The 23,503-nt window shown below is 40.8% G+C and overlaps 1 protein-coding gene across 9 annotated transcripts in view; it reads left to right on the top strand.

Annotated features, from left to right (window-relative positions):
- Positions 1-23,503, top strand: part of MAST4 (microtubule associated serine/threonine kinase family member 4) — a 618,855-nt gene that overhangs the window by 249,809 nt on the left and 345,543 nt on the right. For 3 of the 9 annotated variants that reach the window (XM_042233733.2, XM_060400348.1, XM_042233732.2), the window contains exon 1: positions 1,588-1,697. The exons of the other annotated variants lie outside the window; for them this stretch is intronic. In XM_042233733.2, coding sequence (XP_042089667.1) covers positions 1,659-1,697 — 39 coding nt within the window. In that variant the 5' untranslated portion in view covers positions 1,588-1,658. Of the gene's footprint in view, positions 1-1,587; positions 1,698-23,503 lie in introns of those variants that run through there. 9 annotated transcript variants of the gene reach the window in all.

Below are 23,503 nucleotides of genomic sequence, written 5' to 3'. Positions count from 1 at the left end.
TTTCTTTGCTTTTAGAGATGGCCTTACTCCTCCACCCAAGAGCGAGAGCTAAAAAGTCTCTGGGGTTTGCTTCCTTTAAGTAGTATCCAATGAACATGCCTCAGTGGTAAAACACCCTGACACCCTTCTTCGTGGATGCTTCTGTGAGGGGTGGGTGGGTGGGGGGCAGCGTTTCTTGACAGAGTTTCTGTTTGTATGTCTAGAGATGTCTGCAAAGATGGTTTGGGAACATAAAATGCAATCCATTTTCCTCAGTGGTTAGATTCATAAATCCCTGAGCTATTTTTAATGACATAATCTAATCAATTGATAGCAACCCTAAGAGTGTGTTGACAGTCAGCAAGAGACAGAAAGCTAGTGTAATAGCAGGGGTCTGGGTAGGAACCACTTGTCATTTCTTCCCCACCCCCATGCGTAGAAATTGCTAGATACCTGCATTAGGTAAAACCCAGAAATTACTGATGTTTTAAAAAAAAATAAATTATGCATTATGCCTGCCTTCTTGACTATCTTTCTTTCAAGATAAAAAAGACTAATGGATAAAATGAAGAAGGAGGTAGTTCTGAGACAAACTATAGATATCCCTGGTATTTGCTTCTCAGGACCATACTGTGCTCCCAATTTAAATCTTGGAAAAGAAATCAAGGGGGAATAATTTATTATAAATTGGTAGTATCGGATATTGTTACTTCTGTGCTAGGTCAGTAATGAAAGCTTAATATGCATCTCTTCTGTTGCTTTGAATTGAAATAAGATGAGGATGAGCGGAGTAAACAAGCTGAAACAGACCGTGAAATTGCACGTGATGGGTATCTTTTTCTTTTTAGTTGTTTATGGGCTAGAAATAGGTTAATATTCCCACTAATGATGGGTCTTAGAATTTCTTCTCCCTTTTTACATTTGGGTCTGGTATTAACAGAGAAAGTTGTTATCATGAGGAAGATTAAAACCTGAACTGTATCTTTGGGCTAGGAATGGGCGGTGAGGTATTTATGTAAATAAATTGGCTTTGGCGCTGGGAGGGGTAAGGGTTCCTCCCCCTGTAAGCGGAGAGCCGCCGCCCTGAGCCCGCTGTTTTCAGGTTTTCCGGCTGCCTGTGTGTTCTATTACGTTTTTTTTTTCCCTCCTTTGATGCCATCAGAAAAGATGAGCGGCAGGAAGGTGGTGCTGCTTGGCTGGCCAGCTGTGCCCTAGTTTCTCACCGTCCCAATCAGCAGCTGCTGTTTGCAGAGGTGTCTGTCACCGCTGATTGACTTAGCTACTTTGACCTTATAGTTGCTTCCGAAGGGACTTGACCCGCGACCACTGCCGACAGCTATTTTCTGGTCGCCTGGAATGCCAGGGCCAGTGTTCTGAAAGAGTAGTGAAAGCAGAGCTCCCATGATTTCTTATCTATTAGCAAGAGCCTCCTCTCCCTGGGTGGATGCATTAGGTGTTTAAGCCCACTTGCTGCGCTTTCCCACCGAACTGCAAGCATCCGTGATCCCCGAAGTTGCTGGAGTGAATAACTAAGCGGGACCAGCTGACTCAGGGCTCCAATCAGCTAGAGCGTGATGTAAGTGTTTAGCAGCTGCCGGGCTCTGAATTAGCGTGCCGAAGTAGCGGTAGTACAGCATGGCTAGACTGTTGTGAGAGGCTCAGAGAAAGCGGAGGGGGAGATGGATGAGTCCAGCATTCTAAGACGAAGAGGGCTCCAGGTAGGAGATCCTTCCGTTCTTGAAATGTAGCCTTGCCTGTGGCCAGCAGTGGAGGATTTCAAAGTTCCCTTTTCATTCTTCTTCTGGGCGCAAATACGTGCACAGTTCTCAGTATCCACTTGGCAACGTGATACGCTAAGTCTCTCTTTACAGAACTCAGCGACACATCACAGGGTTCAGCGAGAAAGGCTCTATTGTCACAGACAATAGATCGGACTTTTAGTTTGAGACTTTGTGGCTTGTTTGTTGTGTTTTGTTTTTTTCCTGCTGGTTGTTCAAGAATAGTTAAATTGTGGCTGGCAGTGACAGCTGATGAGCCGGTTGGGCTTTCTGTCAAGAGTCTGGGAAGTCTGTTGAGGGTAGCAACTCTGTTCAGTTCTGGGAACACAGGACTCAGTTTTGTGTCAGACTTAGCCCTTGCGGCGGCAGCATCTGTCTGGTTGCCTTGCAGATGTGTGCAGCTGTTGAGAGGTTTCTCCTGTCAGTGAGATGAAAGTTTCTACTAGCAGTTCAATCAGAGTTCCCTGTAATTTGTTTATGTTGAGATGAGGAAAGATATGTATCATACCGCCTTGATTCTTTGTGCCCAAGTTTCTCAAATTAAATTACTTTGACTTTAGTATACAAATGTATTCCAAGTTAAAACTTGGCAGATCAGAAAACTTGGAGAAAACATCTGCTTGGCAGTTTGTAAGTTTCAGGAAGCCAACATATGAGTATGTTCAAAATTAGTTTGTTAACTCCTTGTTAATTCTTTTTTTCCTGTTTATAAGGGGCAGTTTTCTCTGTGAAAGACTCTAATCATTAGCCATTGATAAACTCTCATTCATTATTTTGGAAACTAAAACAAAAAGTGCTTGGGAAAACTCACGATACCTTACATGTAGAAATGCCTTTCAGTATTCCTTAATGGTCTTGACTCATGGCTAGTGTAGCTGTCTGTCAATTGCTAATACTAATATTATTCATATTATTCTAATTATAATAATATTATAGATAAACTAAAGGATTATTTGTAGGTAAACAAAAGAAGGATTAAAAAAGTTGGAGTTAAATGTCATCTATTGTTCCAGACCTAAGTAAACAGACTGCCTCTAATGATTTTCAGTGTGGTCATTGTTTTGAATGTACAGTGTGGTTAGTCACCGCTGTGGATTTCCTTTTCTTTGTTTTCATCACATCTATAAAGTTCTGGTAATGCACAGCTGTCTGTGTGGGTCCATGTCCTTTTTGGAGTTGTTAGTTAAATATGGAAAGGCTCTTTGTTAAAAAGGTGATAAACTCTATCAAACTCCTAATGGTCATATTATTAGTATGTTGATGGCAATTCTCCTGAGAGTTTTCTCTCTCCTTTAATTCATTTTAAATCATTCAAAGTGTGTTTTTGATAGGAAACTCCTTTTTGTGATTAATTTCTGTAATATAAATTATCACAATTTCAGAGGATATGATTGAGATATATGGTGCTTTTGAGGGTATAGATTTTGTGGAACTTTTCATTCTAGACATTTTTGTGGCTCTTTAAAATAACCAAGCTATTTTCTACCTAAGATTTGCAACAAAACAAAGGAAACATTGCTGGTTAATATAGTACTTAGACTGTTAGATCTTCATGGTACTTAACATCCTTTTACTATTCCTGCCATACTCTACTATATAATAGATAAAGAATGCCTGCTTTCTATTATAAATGAAATAAAACTCTCCACCTTGTGAGAAATAGTAATATACAAGTGCTTGAAAGTTCTGCCATCTCGTAGTTACAACTTTACTTTGGCTTAAAACAAAGCCTGTTAATCTTTTACTCCCATTATGTCCAGTATTTATTTTGAAAGACATGGCACATATAGGGTAGCTGTTTTAAGAAATTCCAATATGAGGAAACTTCTTACAAAATACCAGATGTAAGTATACATTTGTATTACAAAAGATGTCACTGTAGAGTTCTTATGAGCAACGCCACCTAGTGAATTTAGGAATTAAGTTAATTTTCAAATACATACTATATGAAACACTTCAACACACAAATGAGGTGCACCTGTAGTGAAGCTAGTCTGAAACCTGTCTTCAGTACGCTTGATTCTGACTGTGTTGCTAGGTGATCTTGAGCAAGTCACAAACCCTCTTGGTGTCTGCTTATTCTTCTGTAAAAGGCATGCTATAACACGAATTTTGAGTGTACTAGACAGGGGAGAAGCATAACTGAATCTAAGTCAGAGGCTATGTAATAAATACGCTATCATACAGTAGGTCCTGAATAAGTATCATATTGTTGAAAGCAAAGATGACATCCATTCTTTATAATATTCCACATCATTACTAGTGAGATAAAATAATTATATTTTTATTCCATAATTTGTTGTTTGAATTTATTTTTAAGTTAGAAGAATTACCTGTAAGGACAGTTATCACTATTTATAGGGATCATATGACAGGATATATTATCTAATGATAAGAGGTGAATAGATGCTTAGTGTTAGATGCTTAGAATTGGAACAGATTCGTTCTTTAAATAACTTAAAGTCTAGTGTCAGAAATCTGGAGTATACGAATATTCTAATTTTCTAACATTTAATTTTGCAATAATGCAGAATGTGTGTAGTGTAGAATAATATAGTATGTGTTCAGAACCTGTTTTTAGAATTTCAGTACCTCTAGCTCTTAAAACATAGGCCTCTAGCTCATAAAAACTAAGGTGTTTTAAAAATTTCGATTCTGAAAAATTATTTTTCGTCAGAACATAGAATTTCTCAAGGCATGACTACTTCATAAAATGGCAACCAAACTTAGCTGTTCATCTTTAGTGACTTCACGTTTCCATCTTTTCTGTGGACTGTGTTAGTATGTCCAGTACTCCTGACAGCACTTCAATCACTGCCTTAGAAATGAGAATGAGAGAAAGAGGCCCCAGTGGCTTCCCTGGTTAGAATCTGGGAAACTTTTCAGATTGCGTCTCCAAACATGGGAAATTCTGACGGATGGATGGGCTTGGGCAGACCTTGGACTTGGGGCAATTTGAATTTCTAGACAGGTCTAATTCGTCAAAGGATAACTGGCTCCTTTCAGTCCTAATATCCCTCAAACACGGGTCATATTTTTTAACTGTTAGGGAAATTAATTGTTTCAGTGATTTCTGTTATGTGTTTCCCTTTTATTTGTTTTAATGAAAGTGTCCCTATCCCTAATGTGATAGATCCCAAGGCTGGAGAAAAATGAACGGGCATCATTAAAGCAGGGAGGAGGCACGAAGGGGGGGAGGAGTATCCCAGAAAGGCCCCCTGAGAGCCCATTCCTGCCATTCTCTTGTGCTTTGCTTTGCTTGGTAACCTCTTCTGTTGATTTACCCCATCACCAATGAAATCTGACCACTTCCGCCCACTGTCACATGTAGCTGAAATATTAAATTTTTTTTTCAAGTATGGTGTGGTTACCAACTAAATGTTTATAGACATCTAGATTTGTGTTTAGGTTTGTGTTTCGGTTGCTTTTCTTTTCCCTATACCTTACCCCACGCCCCAGCCTTATTTGAAACAACAAAAACCTAACATTCTTACCTTGGCCGCAATTCTGATTTTCCCCTGGCCTTTGTCCGGAATTCAACTTTAGAAGCAAGTGGACTCACATTCTGACTGGGTATCAGATTCCCTCTTGCTAGAATGTAGGTGGTTCAGGTCACGGTGTCTGTTTCTTCTCTGTCACCGTTAATGTGGTTGTGCTTACACTCTACCTGAACTTGAATGGAGGGGCCTTACGTGGGAGTGAAGACTCTGGGTGGCTACAGGAAAGAAGTCTAGTTAGAGGATTGTAATAGAAATACCTATGATAATTATGCTTTGGGATAAAGTACTTTTGATATCCATAAGTTCCAGTAAGGCACAGTCATGACTTTGGGACAGAAAGAATCAAAACTATAAATGAACTTCTGGTGGTGATGGGTCCCTAAATCATTGAGACCAATTGGGGGCATATCTGAATGGTGTTTCTTATCTACTGAAGCAGTTGAATTTCTCCCTCTGAAACAGAGATAGAATACTGTAGTTTTGGTTTCCTGATCCATGGGAAGTAAGGATGGAGTGCCCTCAAAATCTGATGTCCACTCAGAGTTCTATTTTGTACCCTAAGAATTGTTTTCTTAATTCTTTGCCTTCAAAATGCCGTCCCATCACCTACTGTCCAGACTTGACGTATCTCCTTTGCCTGCCATATCCTGTCCTCCAATTCTCCCTTCTCATTAGGGGCCAAAGTGAATTATAATTCTTGCCTGAAATTTTCCATAATCACCATGCTCCATTCTGAATCTTATCATTGTCATTGTTTTATTTATTTGCACACCTAATCCTATTGCATTATTTTAAAATTATCTGCGTCTTACACCAAAACTGCAAACCCATCAAGGACTAATGTCCAGTGACCATGAGCTGCTCTGTAAATTTGGACCAGCTTCTTCACCCTTCTATGTCCTCATCTGTAAAATGGAGATAATACATGCTTAAAGATTGAAGGTGGTTGTAAATCTTTAGCACAGCATCTAACTTGTGGTACTTATTCAGTTAACCTTAGTTCACTGCCCTCTGGGTTGGCACAGAGCCTTGCATAGTGTAATTTTAAATAATTAACTATGGGAGTATCAGGTGGGGCTTAGGCAATAAAAAGATGGGCAGCATGAACTGGATAATTTGAGGAGAGTTTATAAAAAGGGATGCTAATAATATGAACATATTAGCTACTAATATAAAAGGTGTGGGTGGAGCATAGAGAAAGTTTAAGGGACTGGAAGCAACAGGAAGCCACTAGCTTCAGTAGATCGAATGAGGGAGGGAGCAGTTATAGAACCTGGAGAGAGAGAGAGAATGAAGGGACACAGCCCATGGTGACTCTGCAGGGAGATAGACGTCTCAGCCTTATTTGCCTCCATCCTTCTGAGTGCTTTCTGATGCTCCTTGTTAGCAAAACCCAGGAGAAAGCAGAGGGGCACAGGAGCCCCTGGCTGTGGTCCAGGCAGCTAACTGCACAGCCCAGTATAGGGTAGATGATCTGAATTGACAACTGAAGTTCATGCAGCATCCTTACAGTGAGCCCATGTTCAACTGCCCCTTGCTCTTAGCACTTGCCAGTCAAAGGCAATGTCCAAGTTTCACAGCCACAGATCCCTGGGGCCTGAACTGAGTTCAAGCTTTTGAACAGATTCAGAGCTGCTTTTTTTTTTTTTTTTTTTTTGCAAAAAGTCATGGCCCCCAACCGTTTCCCACTGCTTAATAATGATGTCTTTCCTATCAGGCTCTTAACCCTCCTGGGAAAATGTTGGTCCTTCCCTTTGCACTTTAGTATCTGATACACGTGGGTTTCCTTCGAATCGGTCATGCAGTGTGCCTGCACTTCCTCCTGCTGTCTCAATCTGGAATCGCTCTGCTCTGCAGGACCTGGCTGAGAAGTGATGGGGGAGAACTAGCCCCAGAGACCTCTTACCATTCATCTCCTGGATCCCCTGAGCTCTGCCCTTTGGCAGATCCTAGCACATGTAGACTGTCTATCTCTGCTCCTCTCCAAATCCCTTTACAGAATTACAACTTCACGTTTTGTCCTTGACTTTTATGGAGGGTTGCTGAAAGAAATGGTTGTGAGAGAACATCTTTGTACTTAAAAAAAAAAAAATTCCCCTTGAAGACTCACCGATTATGTTATGTGTTGTCTGTTATATGAGGCTCACGTGATAAACTGTCTTCAAGTTCAGTAATTAGAAAGTTTCTTCCTCTCTAGGTAGACCAGTTAGCTTCTTTTAATCAATAATAACTGGCTTGGTCTTCATTTCTGTCTTAGCTGATCAGGACAGGGTTTCATACTCAGTTGTAATAGTTTTGTAGATACTCATGAGCCACCACTTCTTCACTGTCTAGGTCTTAGTTCCTTCTTTTTATGAATTACGTGGTTTTATTTATCATATCTTTCGAAAATCTTAAGTTGCCGGAAAAGATTTCACGAAGTAAAGTGTAATAACATTGCATGTAAAACACAATGAATAGTTTTAGAAGAAGACAAAAAAGACTAAAAGACCAAATTATCAGTAAGCTAGATAAAATATTAAAATTGAGAATTACACGAACTGACAAATATCAATATGCAAGTAGAGACCATTTTATTGTTGGTACCAGAGTCAAATATGGTGTTGGAATTTACTTGAAGCTTACATTTGAAATAAATTATGTGTAATGATAGATTTTTTTAAATGTCTTGGTAATCCTACATTTGCCTTGAAAGCAACCAAAAGCATGGAGATTGGCATCTACTTTGTGAAACACACAGGTTAGAAGGCAACATTGCCATTAAAATCATGCTTTTGACAAATATTTAATGATATGGGCAAAAGGTTGACAATAATGTCACGGAAAAGAAGAGGTTACTGTACTATGTACTATAACATACATAATATATGTTGTTGTTATTGTTCAGTTGCCCCCCCCAGTCGTGTCCAACTCTTTGCGACCCCATGGACTGCAGCATGCCCGTCTTCCCTTTCCTTCACCATCTCCTGGAGTTCGCCCAAGTTCATGTTCACTGCATTGGTGATGCCGTCCAGCCATCTCATCCTCTGATACCCACTTCTCCTTCTGCCCTCCGTGTTTCCCAGCATCAGGGGCTTTTCCAGTGAGTCATCTGTTCACATCAGATGACCGAAATACTGGAGCTTCAGCATCAATCCTTCCAGTGAATATTCAGGACTGATTTCCTTTAGGGTTGATCTCCTTGCTCTCTAAGGGACTTTCAGAAGTCTTCTCCCCACCATAGTTGGAAGGCATCAATTCTTAGACATTCTGCCTTCTTTACAGTCCAGCTCTCACAACTGTACGTGACCACTGGGAAGCCTTGTGGTCTCGACCATAGCCATGGCCTTGACTGTACGGACCTTTGTCGGCAGAGTAAATGTCTCTGCTTTTCAACACACTGGCTTGGTTTGTCATCACTTTCCTGTCGAGAGGCAGTTGTCTTCTCATTACATGGCTGCAGTTACTGTCTGCAGTGATTTTGGAGCCAAAGAGGAGGAGACCTGTCACCACTTCTGCCTTTTCCCCGTCTATTTGCCATGAAGTAATGGGGACTGAGTACAAGAACAATGAGGCTGGATGCCATGATCTTAGTTTTTTTAATATTTAATCTTAAGCTGGCTCTTTCACTCTCCTACTTCACCCTCATCAAGAGGTTCTTTAGTTCCTCTTTGCTTTCTACCATTAGAATGGTATCATCCGCATATCTGAGGTTGTTATTTTCCCCACCTATCTTGATTCCCAGTTTGTAACTCATCCAGCCGGTGTATGTGCTCCACATATAGGTTAAACAAACAGGGTGACAGCAGACAGCTCTGTTGTACTCCTTTCTTGATCTTGAACCAATCAGTTGTTCCATACAGGGTTTTAACTGTTGCTTCTTGACCCACATAGAGGTTTCTCAGGAGACTGGTAAGATGGTCTGGTATTTCCATTGCTGTAAGAGCTTAGTTGATGAAACAGAGATGGATGTTTTTCTGAAATTCCCTTGCTTTCTCTATAATCCAGCAAATGTTGGCAATTTGATATCTTGTTCCTCTTCCTTTTCTAAACCCAGCTTTAACATCTGAAAGTTCTTGGTTTGCATACTGCTGAAGCCTGCTGCTGCTGCTGCTAAGTCGCTTCAGTCTGTGTCCGACTCTGTGCAACTCCATAGATGGCAGCCCACCAGGCTCCCCCATCCCTGGGATTCTCTAGGCAAGAACACTGGAGTGGGTTGCCATTTCCTTCTCCAATGCATAGAAGTGAAAAATGAAAGTGAAGTCGCTCAGTCGTGTCTGACTTTTTGCGACCCCATGGACTATAGCCTACCAGGCTCCTCCGTTCATGGGATTCTCCAGGCAAGAGTACTGGAGTGGGGTGCCATTGCCTTCTCCAATGCTGAAGCCTAGCATGCAAGATTTTAAGCATGATCTTATTAGCATGGGAGACGAGTGCAATTGTCTGATAGCACAATTCTTTGGTACTACCCTTCTTGGGGATTGGGATGAGGATTGACATACATTATCCTCTGGGCCAAAGCAGATAGTGTATGTACAATTCTATAAATGTGTGTGTGTGTGTGTGTGTGCGTGTGTGTGTGTGTGTGTGTGCGTGTGTGTGTAGAATAGCCCTAGGGGATGGAAGGAAAGCACATGTATGGATTTTGGAGTATTTAAGACCATCTTTGCCACTTCACTGTATGAGTCAGGCTAGTTAATTCTTTACCAATAAAATATACTTATTTGTGGAATTGTTGAGAGTGAATTAAAATGAAGTATGGAAAGGCTAAAACATGTCTATCATATTTAATGTTTATTAAGAACCTATTTTTTTCTTCATTATCATCACCTAAAATAGTAGTGAGAAAGTATACTAAAATGTTAGCTCATTATATATTGATGGTGATGCCATAAAAATTTTTAACCTTCAGCTTTTCTATAGTAAGCATGTATTGCTTTTATAATCAGTTTAAAAAGTGGCTTTTGGGGTCACTTTAATTTTTTTGCTTTATTGTCTAAGAAAAAACTTTATTCCACTCAGTACTATCAATGAAAACCTCTTAAAGTCTGTTTTGTATCTTGTGCATCCTTTTGGAATTGAGAAAAGTAAATCAGTTCTGTGTGTTCCTTTGCTCCAAAACTTAGGACCACGGTTCAGTGAGGCTGTACTTTTGAACCACCTGGAGAACTTTCTGAACCCTAGGACCTTGGCACAATCCCCATTAGCTGAATGAGCGTCTCTTGATGGTGTGCAGCCAGGCTTGAGATTCACTACTCCTAAGGGGTCATGTGTTCAAGGAACTCCTAATTCATGGCACATACCACTTCTGTATCCCCAAATGTAAGGTTTGACAACCTTTAAGATGTCGGGGCCGGCCTTTCTTTCTTCCAGTGAGGCTGGGTTTTATTTTTATGGAGAGGTGCATAAAATGGGTGTGCGCTCATTGTATTTGTCTCTTGACTTCTCAAATAATGGCAAAGGTAGTCATGTGAGAGCTCAAACTATCAACTATTCCACCTTGCGGGACAGCTCTTACAGTGGTGTGGCTGGAGGCAACCCTGGGTCATTACCCCTAAAGGATGCAGGGCACTGGTAGTATCCAGGTGCAGTTTTACATTTTTTGTTTAGATTGCTGGCACATGCTCCATGGTTTTGCAATAGGAAACTACCTCCAGGGCATGATAAGACAGTTGCTTTGCCCCTTTAAGTGTTCTAATGTAGAGACAGCAAACACTTGTGATTTATCATAGGCCTTATCATAGACAGAAACTCTTCGTTAAGGTACATGCTTGAGTTCTCAAAATATTTGCTATTTACTTAGATTGTGAATGCAAATGCTTTTGTTTCAAGCAGTCAAGAAAAAATTCCATTCTCTGCTTTCCTTTAAATTAATGTATAACGGTATGCATCATAACAGCAGCAACAGCATATACTGAACAGGTTTGTGTCAGAGAACTGAGTGCTGTGTCTTAAATGTACACAATTGCACCTTTATCACCAGGCTCTACCAGTTCAGAAATGAGTGGAGTATGGTACTGATCTGTGAGGGGTGTATTGCATGGTGGGAGAGACAGCAATTTCTGTAACAGCAAGTATCATAACTGATGCCAGTTGCAGTGCGTGGACACTGGAGGTAGCTGGAGTTACCCACTGCTGCAGGAAGCTGGGGAGGCTATGTGTAGATGGGGCTGTTTCTGCCAGATGATGTCAGGTGAACAGGCACCAACTGGGCAAGAAGGGCATTCCAAGCAGGGTTAACGGCAGTGTGTGCAAAGGTGTGGTGGTCATACAAGGTGCACCCTTTTCAAGGTGCTGCAAATAGTGCATGTGAGAAGTAGAAAGTGATGAGCAGAGTCCCCAAAATGATGCCATTTTGGAGGATATGGACTTTAGTCTAACAGTAGGAAGCCACTAAGATTTCAAGTAGGTCACAGAAATATTTTACCAACTGTAAGCATTAATGAAGAATGCTTGGGAAGAAGCCAAGAACAGCTAGGAAGTTAAAATTGGGAGGTGAGCAATGCTTCTGCTGGGCCGAGATGTTGGCAGTGGATGTAAAGACAAGGCAACTGAAGGTACCGTTAACAGGACTTGATGACCTGCTTGAGAAAAAAAAAAAAAAAAATGCAAGGAGCTGGAGGTGACTCCCAGGTTTCAGGCACAACTAGAAGCAAATGATGTGGATGGTGAGAAGGTGGTGAGTTGGTTCTGTGCATCTTGAGTTTGCAGCATCTGTGGAAGCTTTTAGGTAGAGAGTCTCAGAAAGTATGGGCTGAAACTTCTGGAGAGGTCAAGTCTAGATATAGATTCTAAATTCATCCCCTTTAAATAATTAATTGAACTAGGCTGTGAATAAAGAGAGAAGCCAGTTTCTCTTAGAGTCGTAGGTTTCTGTTAGACTAGTTTTCAAGAATTACCACAATGTGTATTTTAACACTTATTTTGCAGGACTGTTTAAAATTACATACAGAGCAAAGTGGTTTTATGGTTTAGTGTCAGGGCTTGAAAATAATGTATCCAATTTTGAAGATGTGTGTGCTTTTTTTTTTTTTTTTTTTTGCAAATTGCTTTCAACTTTGACAACTTGCCTACCAGTCTCATTCCAATACAATTTTGAAAAGGCAAAATGAAATATCTCAAACTGGAGGCTGTAATGGAAAAAGCAATTCATTCTTAAATGAAGATGATGAGGTGGGTGCCATATTGCTTGAAACAGCAAGTGAATTTAAAACCTGAGTGAGATTACATCAAATCCAAGCAAGATTTTTGTTACATTTGAATGAAATATCTGTAATTGAAGATGAGGGTTCAACCAAGAAAGACACATGGCAAATGTACAATTTTATCAGTTTTCTGACACACTGTTGTCAGTGTGTGTGTGTATACACAAACAAATTAAATCACATGGATTAAAAACTGAATTTTTGGTTTTTTTCATTTTGGCGACAAATGAAGATCCAGGCTTCACTTAATTAACGGCAGCACTTTTTGAGTTCCTGCCTGGTAATTTAGTATATTGAGGACAGGCAAATTCCCAGTAAAGTGATGAGGAGTTAGAGGTAGAATAGAATGTATTTTGATGAGCTCAAAATGATTGTAGAAAATGTTAGCTATTTTTTAATGGATTTGTTTTAGCTTATTGCTCAGAGTTAGTGAGATAACAGCTTGGTCTAGAAATATTTCATCTTATAGGATTTTCATCATAGTGATATTTTTCATTATGAGATATTGATAGCTTTTTATTTTCTAATTGCCTCTTCTCTCAATTTTAGCATTGTCATAAAGGTGAAGATGGAATAATAACATTGATTTGGCTATTTACACTTTTCCATTAAAACTTTATTCCAAACATAAATTTTTATGCTCATAGGTTCATTTTCCATTAACTGTTTAGCTATCCAAACCTAAAGGCTTTATGGTAAATACAAGTTGAATTAGGATAGTGTGATAGATTCAATTAAGCTCTTAACTTTTCACTCCTCTGGAACAGAAGGATACATTAACTCCCTTGCCTCAATCTCATGGCCTCATGGCCCGCAGAGATGCTTTCCCTCTCTTAACTTTGGGCTCAGCTTGTGTCTTACTGAGCTTCAGGAATGTGTCCCAAGCAGAGGCTGAAAAATACTGTTGTTTGGTGATCCATCAGGAGAGGCCTTGCCCTGGGTAGCCACTGCCCACTTAGCCTGGGTCCCAGAATGCACTCTGGTAGAGTTGACCTGTATAAACCTGCAGCCAGAAGTCAAGTCCAACAACCCCGGAGTCTACCTGCAGACCTGCAAATTGTCATTGTTGGTAGCGCTAGCTGTGCGGGGACTTGTTACCGAGCACGGTGTGGTAATGATGACTCTTACTGGGGGCAGGCTTGTGTTGTGAGGTTCAGAGCGGTGTTTTAAGAGTTCTATGAGAATGCTGATCCACCACCTGCTCGCTTGACTGTCCTGGGCATGCTTCTCGCTTCTAAATTTTAGGTTTTTCTCAGTAAAATGAGAATACCATTTAACTCCCAGGAATATTATAAAAATAAGATGCATGCATGTCAGTTACTGGGAGCAGCTTCAAGCAGATCGTAGTTACCGTGTTTCTAGAGGTGAGCCTTCCTCCTCCTCTGTTTGCCTTGCTCCACGTGACTTTACATCCTAGCGAAGGACTCTGCGTACTAAGTCACTTCAACCGTGTCCGACTCTTTGAGACCCCATGGACGGTAGCCCACCAGGTTCCTCTGTCCAGGGGATTCTCCAGGCAAGAATACTGGAGTGGGTTGTCATGCCTTCCTCCAGGGGATCTTCCCGACCCAGGGATTGAACTCAGAGATCTCTTATGTCTCCTGCATTGCCAGGTGGGTTCTTTACCACTAACGCCACCTGGGAAGCCCATGTGACTCTGGAGCAGGTTAAATCTTTTCTGAGGTTTAGTTTCCTTTCCTACTATGTGCAGATACCGACACCGACCTGGTGGAATTATTAAAGGACTGCAGCAAAGGGAGGCAAGTATCTGTCATCGAGGCTGCTCTAACAAAGTGACGGACGGGGTGACTGAGATGGTAGACATGTGTGTCTTATGGCTCTGGAGGGTGGGAGCCCAAGGTCAGAGTGTCATGAATTCCATATCTGATGAGAGCCCTCATCCTGGTGTAGAGATCTCATGTCTCTTCCTCTTTTTATAAGGGACTGTCTTGAGGACCCTACCATCGTGACCCAGTCTCCCCCTAATTACCTCCCAAATACTCCACCTCCAAATTCTGTCACATTAAGACTTCAACATTCAACAGATGAATTTGTGCGGGGTGGGGGTCGGGGACACACAGTCTATGGCACCAACCGTGGCTTGGCGAGTGGGGACTTAGTACAAGTAGCTTTTCAGAAAATGAAGGAACCAAAGTGCTGCAATTCAAAAGACATATATTGATAACATCATTCACATATATAATGTCTGTGTTTTATACTTTTGCTCTTGTGAGCATTAAAAAAAAATAACTCCTTTAAAATAAGAAAATTTATAAAGATGAAGGAGTAGCTAATGTGGAGTCTGGGAAGGCTTTGGATGGGAGGATTGAAAAAAATGCTGATTAGAATGGATTTAGGATTAGACTGCATGGACTGAGGTGGAACGTGGGATGGCAGAGGCTGCTCATTTATAGTACGTCTGTATGAATCAGTGTAGCAGAGCTGGCTTCAAAAACGCCTTTGTTTTAAATGGACAAAATTTGCTAAACTTAACTTTTCTGCCTTCTGGAAAACGTTCTGATGTGTTGGCTGTAAGCCTTCTAAGATGTGCCTGTTTCCCCTTGTTTGCTGTGTACTGCCTTGTCCGTTTCATTTCTGTGTGTGTTCTCTGACCACAGCAGCACTTAGCTCCTGGCATTGTATGCTTCTTACCCAGAATTTGTTCCATAGAAAGCCTGTGTCCTCGACATACTTGCTTTGAATCTATTTTGATCTGTATCAGCTAGAATAGGTTTTGAGCTGCTGGGTATTAGCTTTCTGTATGCTTCTTTCTCTAGAAGCTAATTGACTGATTTGGGGTGGAGGCGAGATGAGAGTCTATACATTTGACCAATTTCACAGAGCTTACCTTGCAAGCTATTGAAATGCAAATACAGGCTACACTTAGAGGCTCTAAGAATTCACACATGCAGTTCTTTGTTTTCTTCTGAAAAATAAGCATTCAAAATTCATGCACATTCTATTATTCATGCGCTATATATTTAGGTTCTGCTGGTGTGCCTAGATAAATCTTATCACCATTATTTAAAATTTCATGAATGAAACTTTACATCTCCAGTGCCACACTAGCCTAGATAACTTTACCTAATCAAAATAATTCGAAATGTAACACTTAAAATGAGTTCTTGTGTGTGTCTGCGTCCATGCATTTATATATATACACCTATGTCACTGCCTTATCTACAGCTGTTTTTATTCAAATCTACTCTGTGTAAATGGGTTAAGAACTCACAAGCTCCTTTTGGTGTTTTGCCCCCCGAAAGCCTGAATCTTTGGTATTTGCTGCCTACAAAGCTTCCCTGAGATATAGCACTGATGTCAAAGCATTTCTTCTTTGTTTGATAGCTGTCACACTGGTGGTCCTGAAAACGAGACTTTTTTCTGTGTTGTCCGTTCACCTGTATTTTCAAAGCAGTCATCCACTACTTTCCATTTGTCTGGCACTTTGAAAGAATATAATGTGTCAGCAAGGCAGTTACTCTGTCATTTGCTCTGCATCTTGGCCTTCCTGGAACAGTTAAAACTTTCAATAGTCCTTTATTTTCCCCCTAAGGTGTGGTCACTTCACCGATGACACTGGAGAGAATGATTTTTGTGGGCAGATCCAGAGCCCTCCTACCTAGCTTCCTGCCTACTGCCCCTGGCTGCTGGCTCCAACTTTTTCTGATATCACTGTATGAAAGGCTGACTGCCCTGCACTGTGTTTGGAAGAAAGCACATAGGCTTACTTGCAATCCTCATTAAGCCTTGTGTCCTCGTAGAGGAATATTGGTGATGGTTAGAATTAAGCTGCCACTTTTTGGGAGCCATAGGAAAATGGGCTTTATTAGTTCTTTATTAGTTCTCTTAGCACTCTTGAAGGTTCTGTAATTTCCAAGCAAGGAGGGTCCGTTCTGGGAACACAGCAAATGTTCATGAGAATTTTGACACAAAATTGAGCCAGGGTCTATCAGTATCCATGCTTAGCCCAGAAAAGAGTTGTGCACGTTACTGTGACTGGATACTCTATTTCTTTGAAGAGTTATCTCAGTTTTCAGCCCTTTCCCCCAGGCCCTCAGATCCGTTTCAGTGGATATGCTGCGGTGAGCAGAGCTGATGGTGAACAGGGGCTGCGTCATTTCCTGCCTCCGCACCCGTGGAGTGTCTTTCATTATAATAGTCCTTCCCGTCATTGTCAGATGCTTTCCTTAAGTTGTTCTAAACTGAAAACTGGTGTGAAGTCTGACATTCATCTCTAACAACTGGTCTCAGTCAGTTGTGTGTGTGTGTGTGTGTGTGTGTGTGTGTGTGTGTGTGTGTGTGTGTGTGTTATGGGCTGTTGGTTTCTGCTTTTTGCACTTTCCCCCTAGGTTTTCCCAGTTAGGGACTATGACCTTTTAAACCTTCAGGCACACACTCAGTCTTCTTTCCCATTTCCTTAAAAATAGCATCGCTCTGGATATAATATAAGAATACTGATTTAATTTGAGAAAGTTTCTTTGGATTTCTTTATCCAAAGATATTTACTATGTACTTTTAATTTGTGCAAAGCTAGGGCAACCCACTCCAGTATTCTTGCCAGGAAGATCCCATGAACAGAGAAGCCTGTGGGCTACAGTCCATGGGGTCCCAGAGAGTCAGACGTGACTGAGCCCAGCACAGCAGCAGAAGAGCTATGATAACTGTTCTACACATTTGCCAGATTTACCAGCTTCCAAGTGCTTTATACGTGTCAATTCATTTCACTTCTGCATCGCCCTCTTGAGAAAGGTACTGTTATCCTCAGTTCTCAGAGGGGAGCACTGGGTGGTTAGCTAACCTTTCTGGCTCTTAAAGTTACTCAGTTGCAGAACCTGGCTTCAAATCTAAATGTCTAGATTCAATCTAGGTGGTTCAACCACACTCTTAATGGGTTATGACTTTTTTTTTTCCTTTTCTGAGGTGAGCAAGACAGCCCAAGTATAATTATCATCTACTGTGACAAGCTCAGTAGAATACTGTGACAAGTTCAGTAGAAATTGTACTGGATAACATGATAATATGGAAGCTCAGAGACGGGTGTCCATGTTAACGTGCTTTGCTGGATAAACATAGTAATGAGTTCCATTCATCCATACTCTCCAGTGTCTGTGAGGGGCTAACATTATGTTGTATTTTTGTAACTGTAGGCTTAGATAGCGGTTCTGGGCATTTTATTCATGATAGGCTGGGTGAAATAATGTCCATTGTTCTAAGAGGCAGGCTATCTTGGTCCATGAAATTGTTGCTAGGGATTAGTGAATTGGGTGTTAAAGAAAATAGAGGTAGTCCATAATTACAAACTGTATGATTGTATCAGAAAGGTACATTTTGCTTTAAAACCCCCAGAACATTCTTTGGAATCCTAGAAAGATTTCTTAAACTAGTTTATGTATGAAAAATCTGTTTGTAAACAGGGCGAGGTGGATAAGGCAAAATGATAGATTAAAATTTTAGTTGCTATATAAGGTCATTTTAGTTCTTGGAAGATAGTATGAAAGACATCCAATGAGCTCGTGGAGATAAAAGGATATTTAAGAACAGTTATTAATATTATTACAGAAGTAATTTTGAGTTGGAACCTATAGCTTGGTATAATTTAACCACATCGAGGTCTTCTTGAATTAGAAGATGTGGTACCCTGATATTGAGTACCTCCCTGATGTTTATTCCTCACTTGCTTCTTCTTAGCATCCCCTGCTTTGCACTTGGTTTTGGAACAGTGGGTGGGTCCGTGCTGACATGGGTCTGTGCCTAGGAGAGCATGTCATGTGGATGGGGCCCATCAGCATATTCTGTTGCATGGACCATAGTGGATGCAGCAATGACATGAGACCTAAACTGAGTCCAGCAGAGTGAGCTTCTCCTCGTTTATTGGTTAATGGGGAGACAAAGATGCTTCTTCTTGCTGGGCATTAGTTAGGAAACGCATAGCCAGAGGAGTAGCTTAAAACTATTTGGGATGTATAAACAAAGCATGCTTTAGGAAATCAGCTGTACTGTTACAAGTAGGACCATAAGATGCAAAGAAACCAGGTCCTTAACAGTTTGATTCAGACTGCTGAATCAAACATGGTCTGAAGCAAAATCTCTCACTGGACTTTTCAGTTACACCAATGGGTAGCCCTTTTACATTACTTACGCTGCTTTGAATTGAATAGTTTGTTACTTGGAATGAAAAGCATTCTCATTACTTGCTGAGTTTTAGTTGCCATTTGCTTAAGATAGCAGTTTTTCCTTGTCAATATTTTGAAGCTTTTATTTTGATGCCAAAATAAATTTATTATTTCTCCTCTGAAATATCTTGCTTTCTTTCTTCTGCAAAGATATCTTACTTTTGTTATTTTACAATGTAAATGTGGTTTAATACATAATTTCTTTATGAAGATATTTGAAAACGCACGAGAGAGGATACTTAAGAAGTGAAAATTTATTTCAGTGACATTAGCCATGAAAATGAAATACTTTCTTCTTTGAAGGATTAGTATGTTTGTGTTCTTGCTGTGATAACCTCTGAAAAGCAGGCAGGTATTTGTAGTTGTTTAACAAGTAAAGAAATATTAGGTATGACTTCACCAATGATCAGCTAACCTAAAAGTCATCTTAATTTTTACCCTAAATGACTTGACAATGATAGACAGCTGATGTGGCAAGTCAGCAGAAAGGTTTATTGCCTTTTATCATTTCTGCTGTAAATAATTGTTCACATCTGTTGGTTATTAGATGCAGTTATGAGGGGGATTAGGATATGTAGAACAGGAAATCCTGCCTAATGATGGTTTTTTATTCTCCATTTCTTTTCCATCAGTTCTTCCCAGCTTTCCTCTTTTCATTAATGCATAGACTTTATGAAATATTCTCAGATTTGTGCTCATGACGGAAGATCCAACTCCACAGATGCTCTTGCCAAGCCACATATGTGTCTGTGGCTGCAGCATTTATACACACAGTGCAGGCCACTGGGGTGGTTGGCATGTTCCTAGCAGAAAGCTGCATCGGATATGCAGAGTAGAGGTGGCTAAGGCTCATTCTGCCCACCCCAGCTTTGTGGTCTTTTCACATCATGAGTTGATGTGGTGAGATCTGGAGGAGGGTCAATAGCCCCAGCAAACTAAGAAACCTCTCTGACTCAGTGAAAGTAATTGGGGTAGACAGGAGTGTTCCCATTCTGGGTTCCCATTTGGTTCTTTTGGGCAGCTTTGACTTGTGATGTAGCCAGGCTGGGCCTCTGTGGCCTACAGGTTGACCCGAAAGCAAAGCTGATGGAGATCTTGAGGGTTCTGTTTAACTTTGCCCAGTTTACTCCATTCTGCTTCCTAGCCGACAGGGGGAGGCTTAGGGAGCAGCAGAAGCCCAAATCTTTTATCAGAGCTTCAGCGGGGAATCGCTGCTGCCCCTCTGCCCTCTGCCTGGAGCAGAGGCCTCGCTGCCTTGATTGCCCCGCTCTCCTCCAGCATCCTGCTTCGGCCACCACCCCCCGCCTTCCCTTTCCTGCACCTCCCTCTCTTCTCCGTTCCCCTCCTCCCTGCGCCGCCTCCCTTCACTCTTTCTCATTTAATCCAGCTGTGCGGGCTTCTCTCTGGTGGCAAGGAGGGGACCCCTTCTCTGTAGTACAGGGGCTTCTCATCGCAGTGGCTTCTCTCGTGGCAAAGCACAGGCTCTGGGGTGCGCAGGCTTCGGGAGTTGCAGCGTCGGGGCTCAGGAGTTGCGGCTCCTGGGCTCTAGAGCACGGGGTCCGTAGTCGTGTCCCACGGCTGAGTTGCTTTGTGGCACGTGGGATCTTTCCCGACCAGGAATCGAACCTGTGTCTCTTACATTGGCAGGCGGATTCTTTATCACTGAGGCACCAGGAAAGCCCTGAACTTCTTGAGATTAAGAGAATGGTCTTGGTCCTCTTAGATCCCCAGGATGTGGTCAGACTATGGTAAAAGATCAGTCCTGTCTGTTATCTCCCAGGGTTACACACAATTTTAACTCTTTGTGCTTTTGCGTCATTCTTTTGTGAACCTATTTAATCCGTTTTTACCATCAGAATGGGAAGTTTAAAAAAAGATATATAATTTGATAAAAGCTATGTGTGAAGTAAAGGAGAATCTTTCAAGGTCTGTTCCGATGTTAATGGGCTTCTTGGCAGAAAGCATATTACCTCACAGGCATGAGGCAATTATTTATAGTGGTTACATCAGCCTGAGTAAAAATGATAAATTCTAGATTTCTGTCTCTGTTCTCACTGCAGGATTCCAAGTAAAGAATTTGCCTGATTTGCCTTTCACTGCTTCTGACACTTTACCAGGGTCCAGGTTTAGAGCTTTTCTGTTTAAAAAAAAAAAAAAAGTTTCTTTTTGTTCAACAGCTAATGCATGAGGTGCTTTGAATTAGAGGATCATAGAATTTCAAGTTCCAAGAGAGAAAACTTAGATTTAGTCTAGCTTAATTTCTTCATCTTCTGGCTAATAATACTGACTTTCAAGGAAATAAAGTTACTGAACTGAAGTTACCCAAATAGTGAATACCAGAATCACGGTGTTTTCATGTATAGTCTTCATTCTGGTATGCTGTGCATAGCAGATGCTTGAGTTTTTTTGTGTGGTCTCCTTGGGCTTTTAAATAATATCTTTTTTGTTGGAAGTATAGTTTATTTACAATGTTATGTTAGTTTCAGGTGTACAGCAAAGTGATATGTTCTTTTTCAGACTCTTTTCCCTTATAGGTTATTATGAAATATTGAATGTAGTTCCCAGTGCTCTATATACAGTGGGCCATTGTTGGGTATAATGTGTGTATGTTAATCCCAAATTCCTAATTTATCCCCTTCTTTCCCCTTTGGTAACCATAAGTTTCTTTTCTGTGTCTATGGATGTGTTTCTCTTTTGTAAATGAGTTCATTTTGTATCATCTTTCTAGATTCCACATATAAGCAATATCATATGATATTTGCCTTTGTCTGACTTCACTCAACATGATAATCTCTAGATTCATCCATGTTGCTGAAAATGGCATTATTCCATTCTTTGTAATGGCTGAGAAGGAAATGGCAAGCCACTCCAGTACTCTTGCCTGGAGAATCCTGTGGACAGAGGAGCCTGGCAGGCTACAGTCCACGGGGTCGCAAGAGTCAGACACAACTGAGAGACTAAACCAGCACCACCACCAATATTCCATTGTATGTACATACCACGTCTTCTTTATCCTTTCCTCTGGGGATGGACGAAACAATAACATTTTAAACAAAAAACTAGTCCTTGCCTAACAGAAATGATTCCGTTTCAGAAAGTTTATTACTATCCCTGAGTGAGGCTTCTGATTTAACTTAATAACGAAAATCTGTCCCAAGTTGTTGCCACCCCTCATTTACTAGACTTCAAATATGTATGATTTCTTAGCTGTTTATATTTTAGGAGAATAAAGGCAAACTAAAATGCCCTCAGGCAGTAGACACAGAAGGTCCGTATGTAAAGGCCGCTAGGGAGCGACGGGGCCTGTGGCCAGCAGGCAGAGCTTATTCCTTCCTAAAAGGCGGTCAGGTTCCATTTTTATTTAAAAACCCTTAACAGAGCATATCTGTAGACCAGAACTAACCTTAGAATCTTTTGTTTGTGATTCCTATCAAATCTAAGGCCTCAAAAAATTTTTTTACAAAAAGAACCTCATATAAGTGTTTTTATTTTTTCTGTTTTAAACACATCACAAAATTGCTTCCAGTGGGAAGAATCTTCTTTTGGAATGGGGAAAGAGTTTCTCTTGCCAGTAGAGGCTGCTTAGGCAATATTTATACTCAGTGCATGCTGAACATTTCCCCATAGATGGTAACCTCAGTCTTTTATAATTTAGAATGATGTAGAATCATTCCAAAAACAAATGGGATTTTAGCACCATATTCCCTCTTGGCCCCACTTTTTTTCTGTGTAAGAACCATAGTCTTGTCTATTTATTTATCTATCTATTTATATGTATCTACGTAAAGACTTGGCAGAAAGGCTTGGAGAAGAGAAAAAGAACCCGGTAAAGCATCTCCTTAACTAGGGTTTAATAGGAGAGGGGGCAGGGGCAGCAGTCTAATTGATGAGGCTGCCAGGCAATTTGAACCAACCCGTTAGTTACAAATTTTTGTTACGCAAAATTTAACACCCGTGGCCGGGGCCATAAGCAGGCTGCGAGTAGCCTTGGACGCATTCTTTTTCGTGCTGGCCATTGCTCTTAAAGGACAGTTTAATTTGTGTAAGATACTGTTCCAGCTTGCTGTCTCCTTCATTCCTGGAGAAATGACTCTTTAGAGTCACCATTTTCTTAATGTTTTTAAAACCGGGGCTACATATCTAAAACCCTTTTTGTTTTTATTAGCTCCACATATCACTGGATTATTATAATCGGTCCACCCTTTCTCTCTCTGTTGAGCATCTCTTTGCACAGTCTTACTTTGGCGCATATTTCCTTCTGAAGGTCGGCATTAGTAACCGTGGAATAATTCTTTTTAAGAAAAGTTCATATCTCTACCTTCCTTTGACTGTTTTCAAACTTGCTAAGTGGTACCTGATTTCATTGCATTATTTATTTTAGGGCTGGAGAAGTCCTGGAGGACCACCTATTCTAATTCCCGGGTACCCCAGTAAAGTTACCTGTCTCCTGGAGGACCACCTGTTCTGATCCCTGGGTAGCCCAGTGAGGTTATCTGACTCAAGCTACACATCTCCTGTTTTCTAACCAATAATAATAATTTCCATTAACATTTTGAGCAATATCCTCAATGCGGTGAAATATTTTGAAAATGCATGATAATCTTCCATCATATAGTGAATGCTGGACATTTCATGTGTATTGGCTGTGATCCTTGAAAGGACCTGTTGAGGCATTATTGACCTTATTTTCTAGAAGAGAAGAGTGAGGCTCAGGTGTTCAATAAATTGTGCTGACATAATCAGGCTTGTTTTTGTGGGTACAAACCTGTGTTTCTTTGGCTTCATAATTTATACTTATCCCCTAAACCATGGTCTGGTCTTTTTTTTTTTTTTTTAACTTCAAAGTGATTTGGGGAGAGGGACTGGACTGAAAGATATTTTGCATAGCT

This window comes from Ovis aries, chromosome 16 (assembly GCF_016772045.2).
Source record: "Ovis aries strain OAR_USU_Benz2616 breed Rambouillet chromosome 16, ARS-UI_Ramb_v3.0, whole genome shotgun sequence".
NCBI classification, from domain to species: domain Eukaryota; kingdom Metazoa; phylum Chordata; class Mammalia; order Artiodactyla; family Bovidae; genus Ovis; species Ovis aries.
Note: the sequence above shows the minus strand (reverse complement) of the source record. Positions and strands in the feature narration are given on the sequence as shown.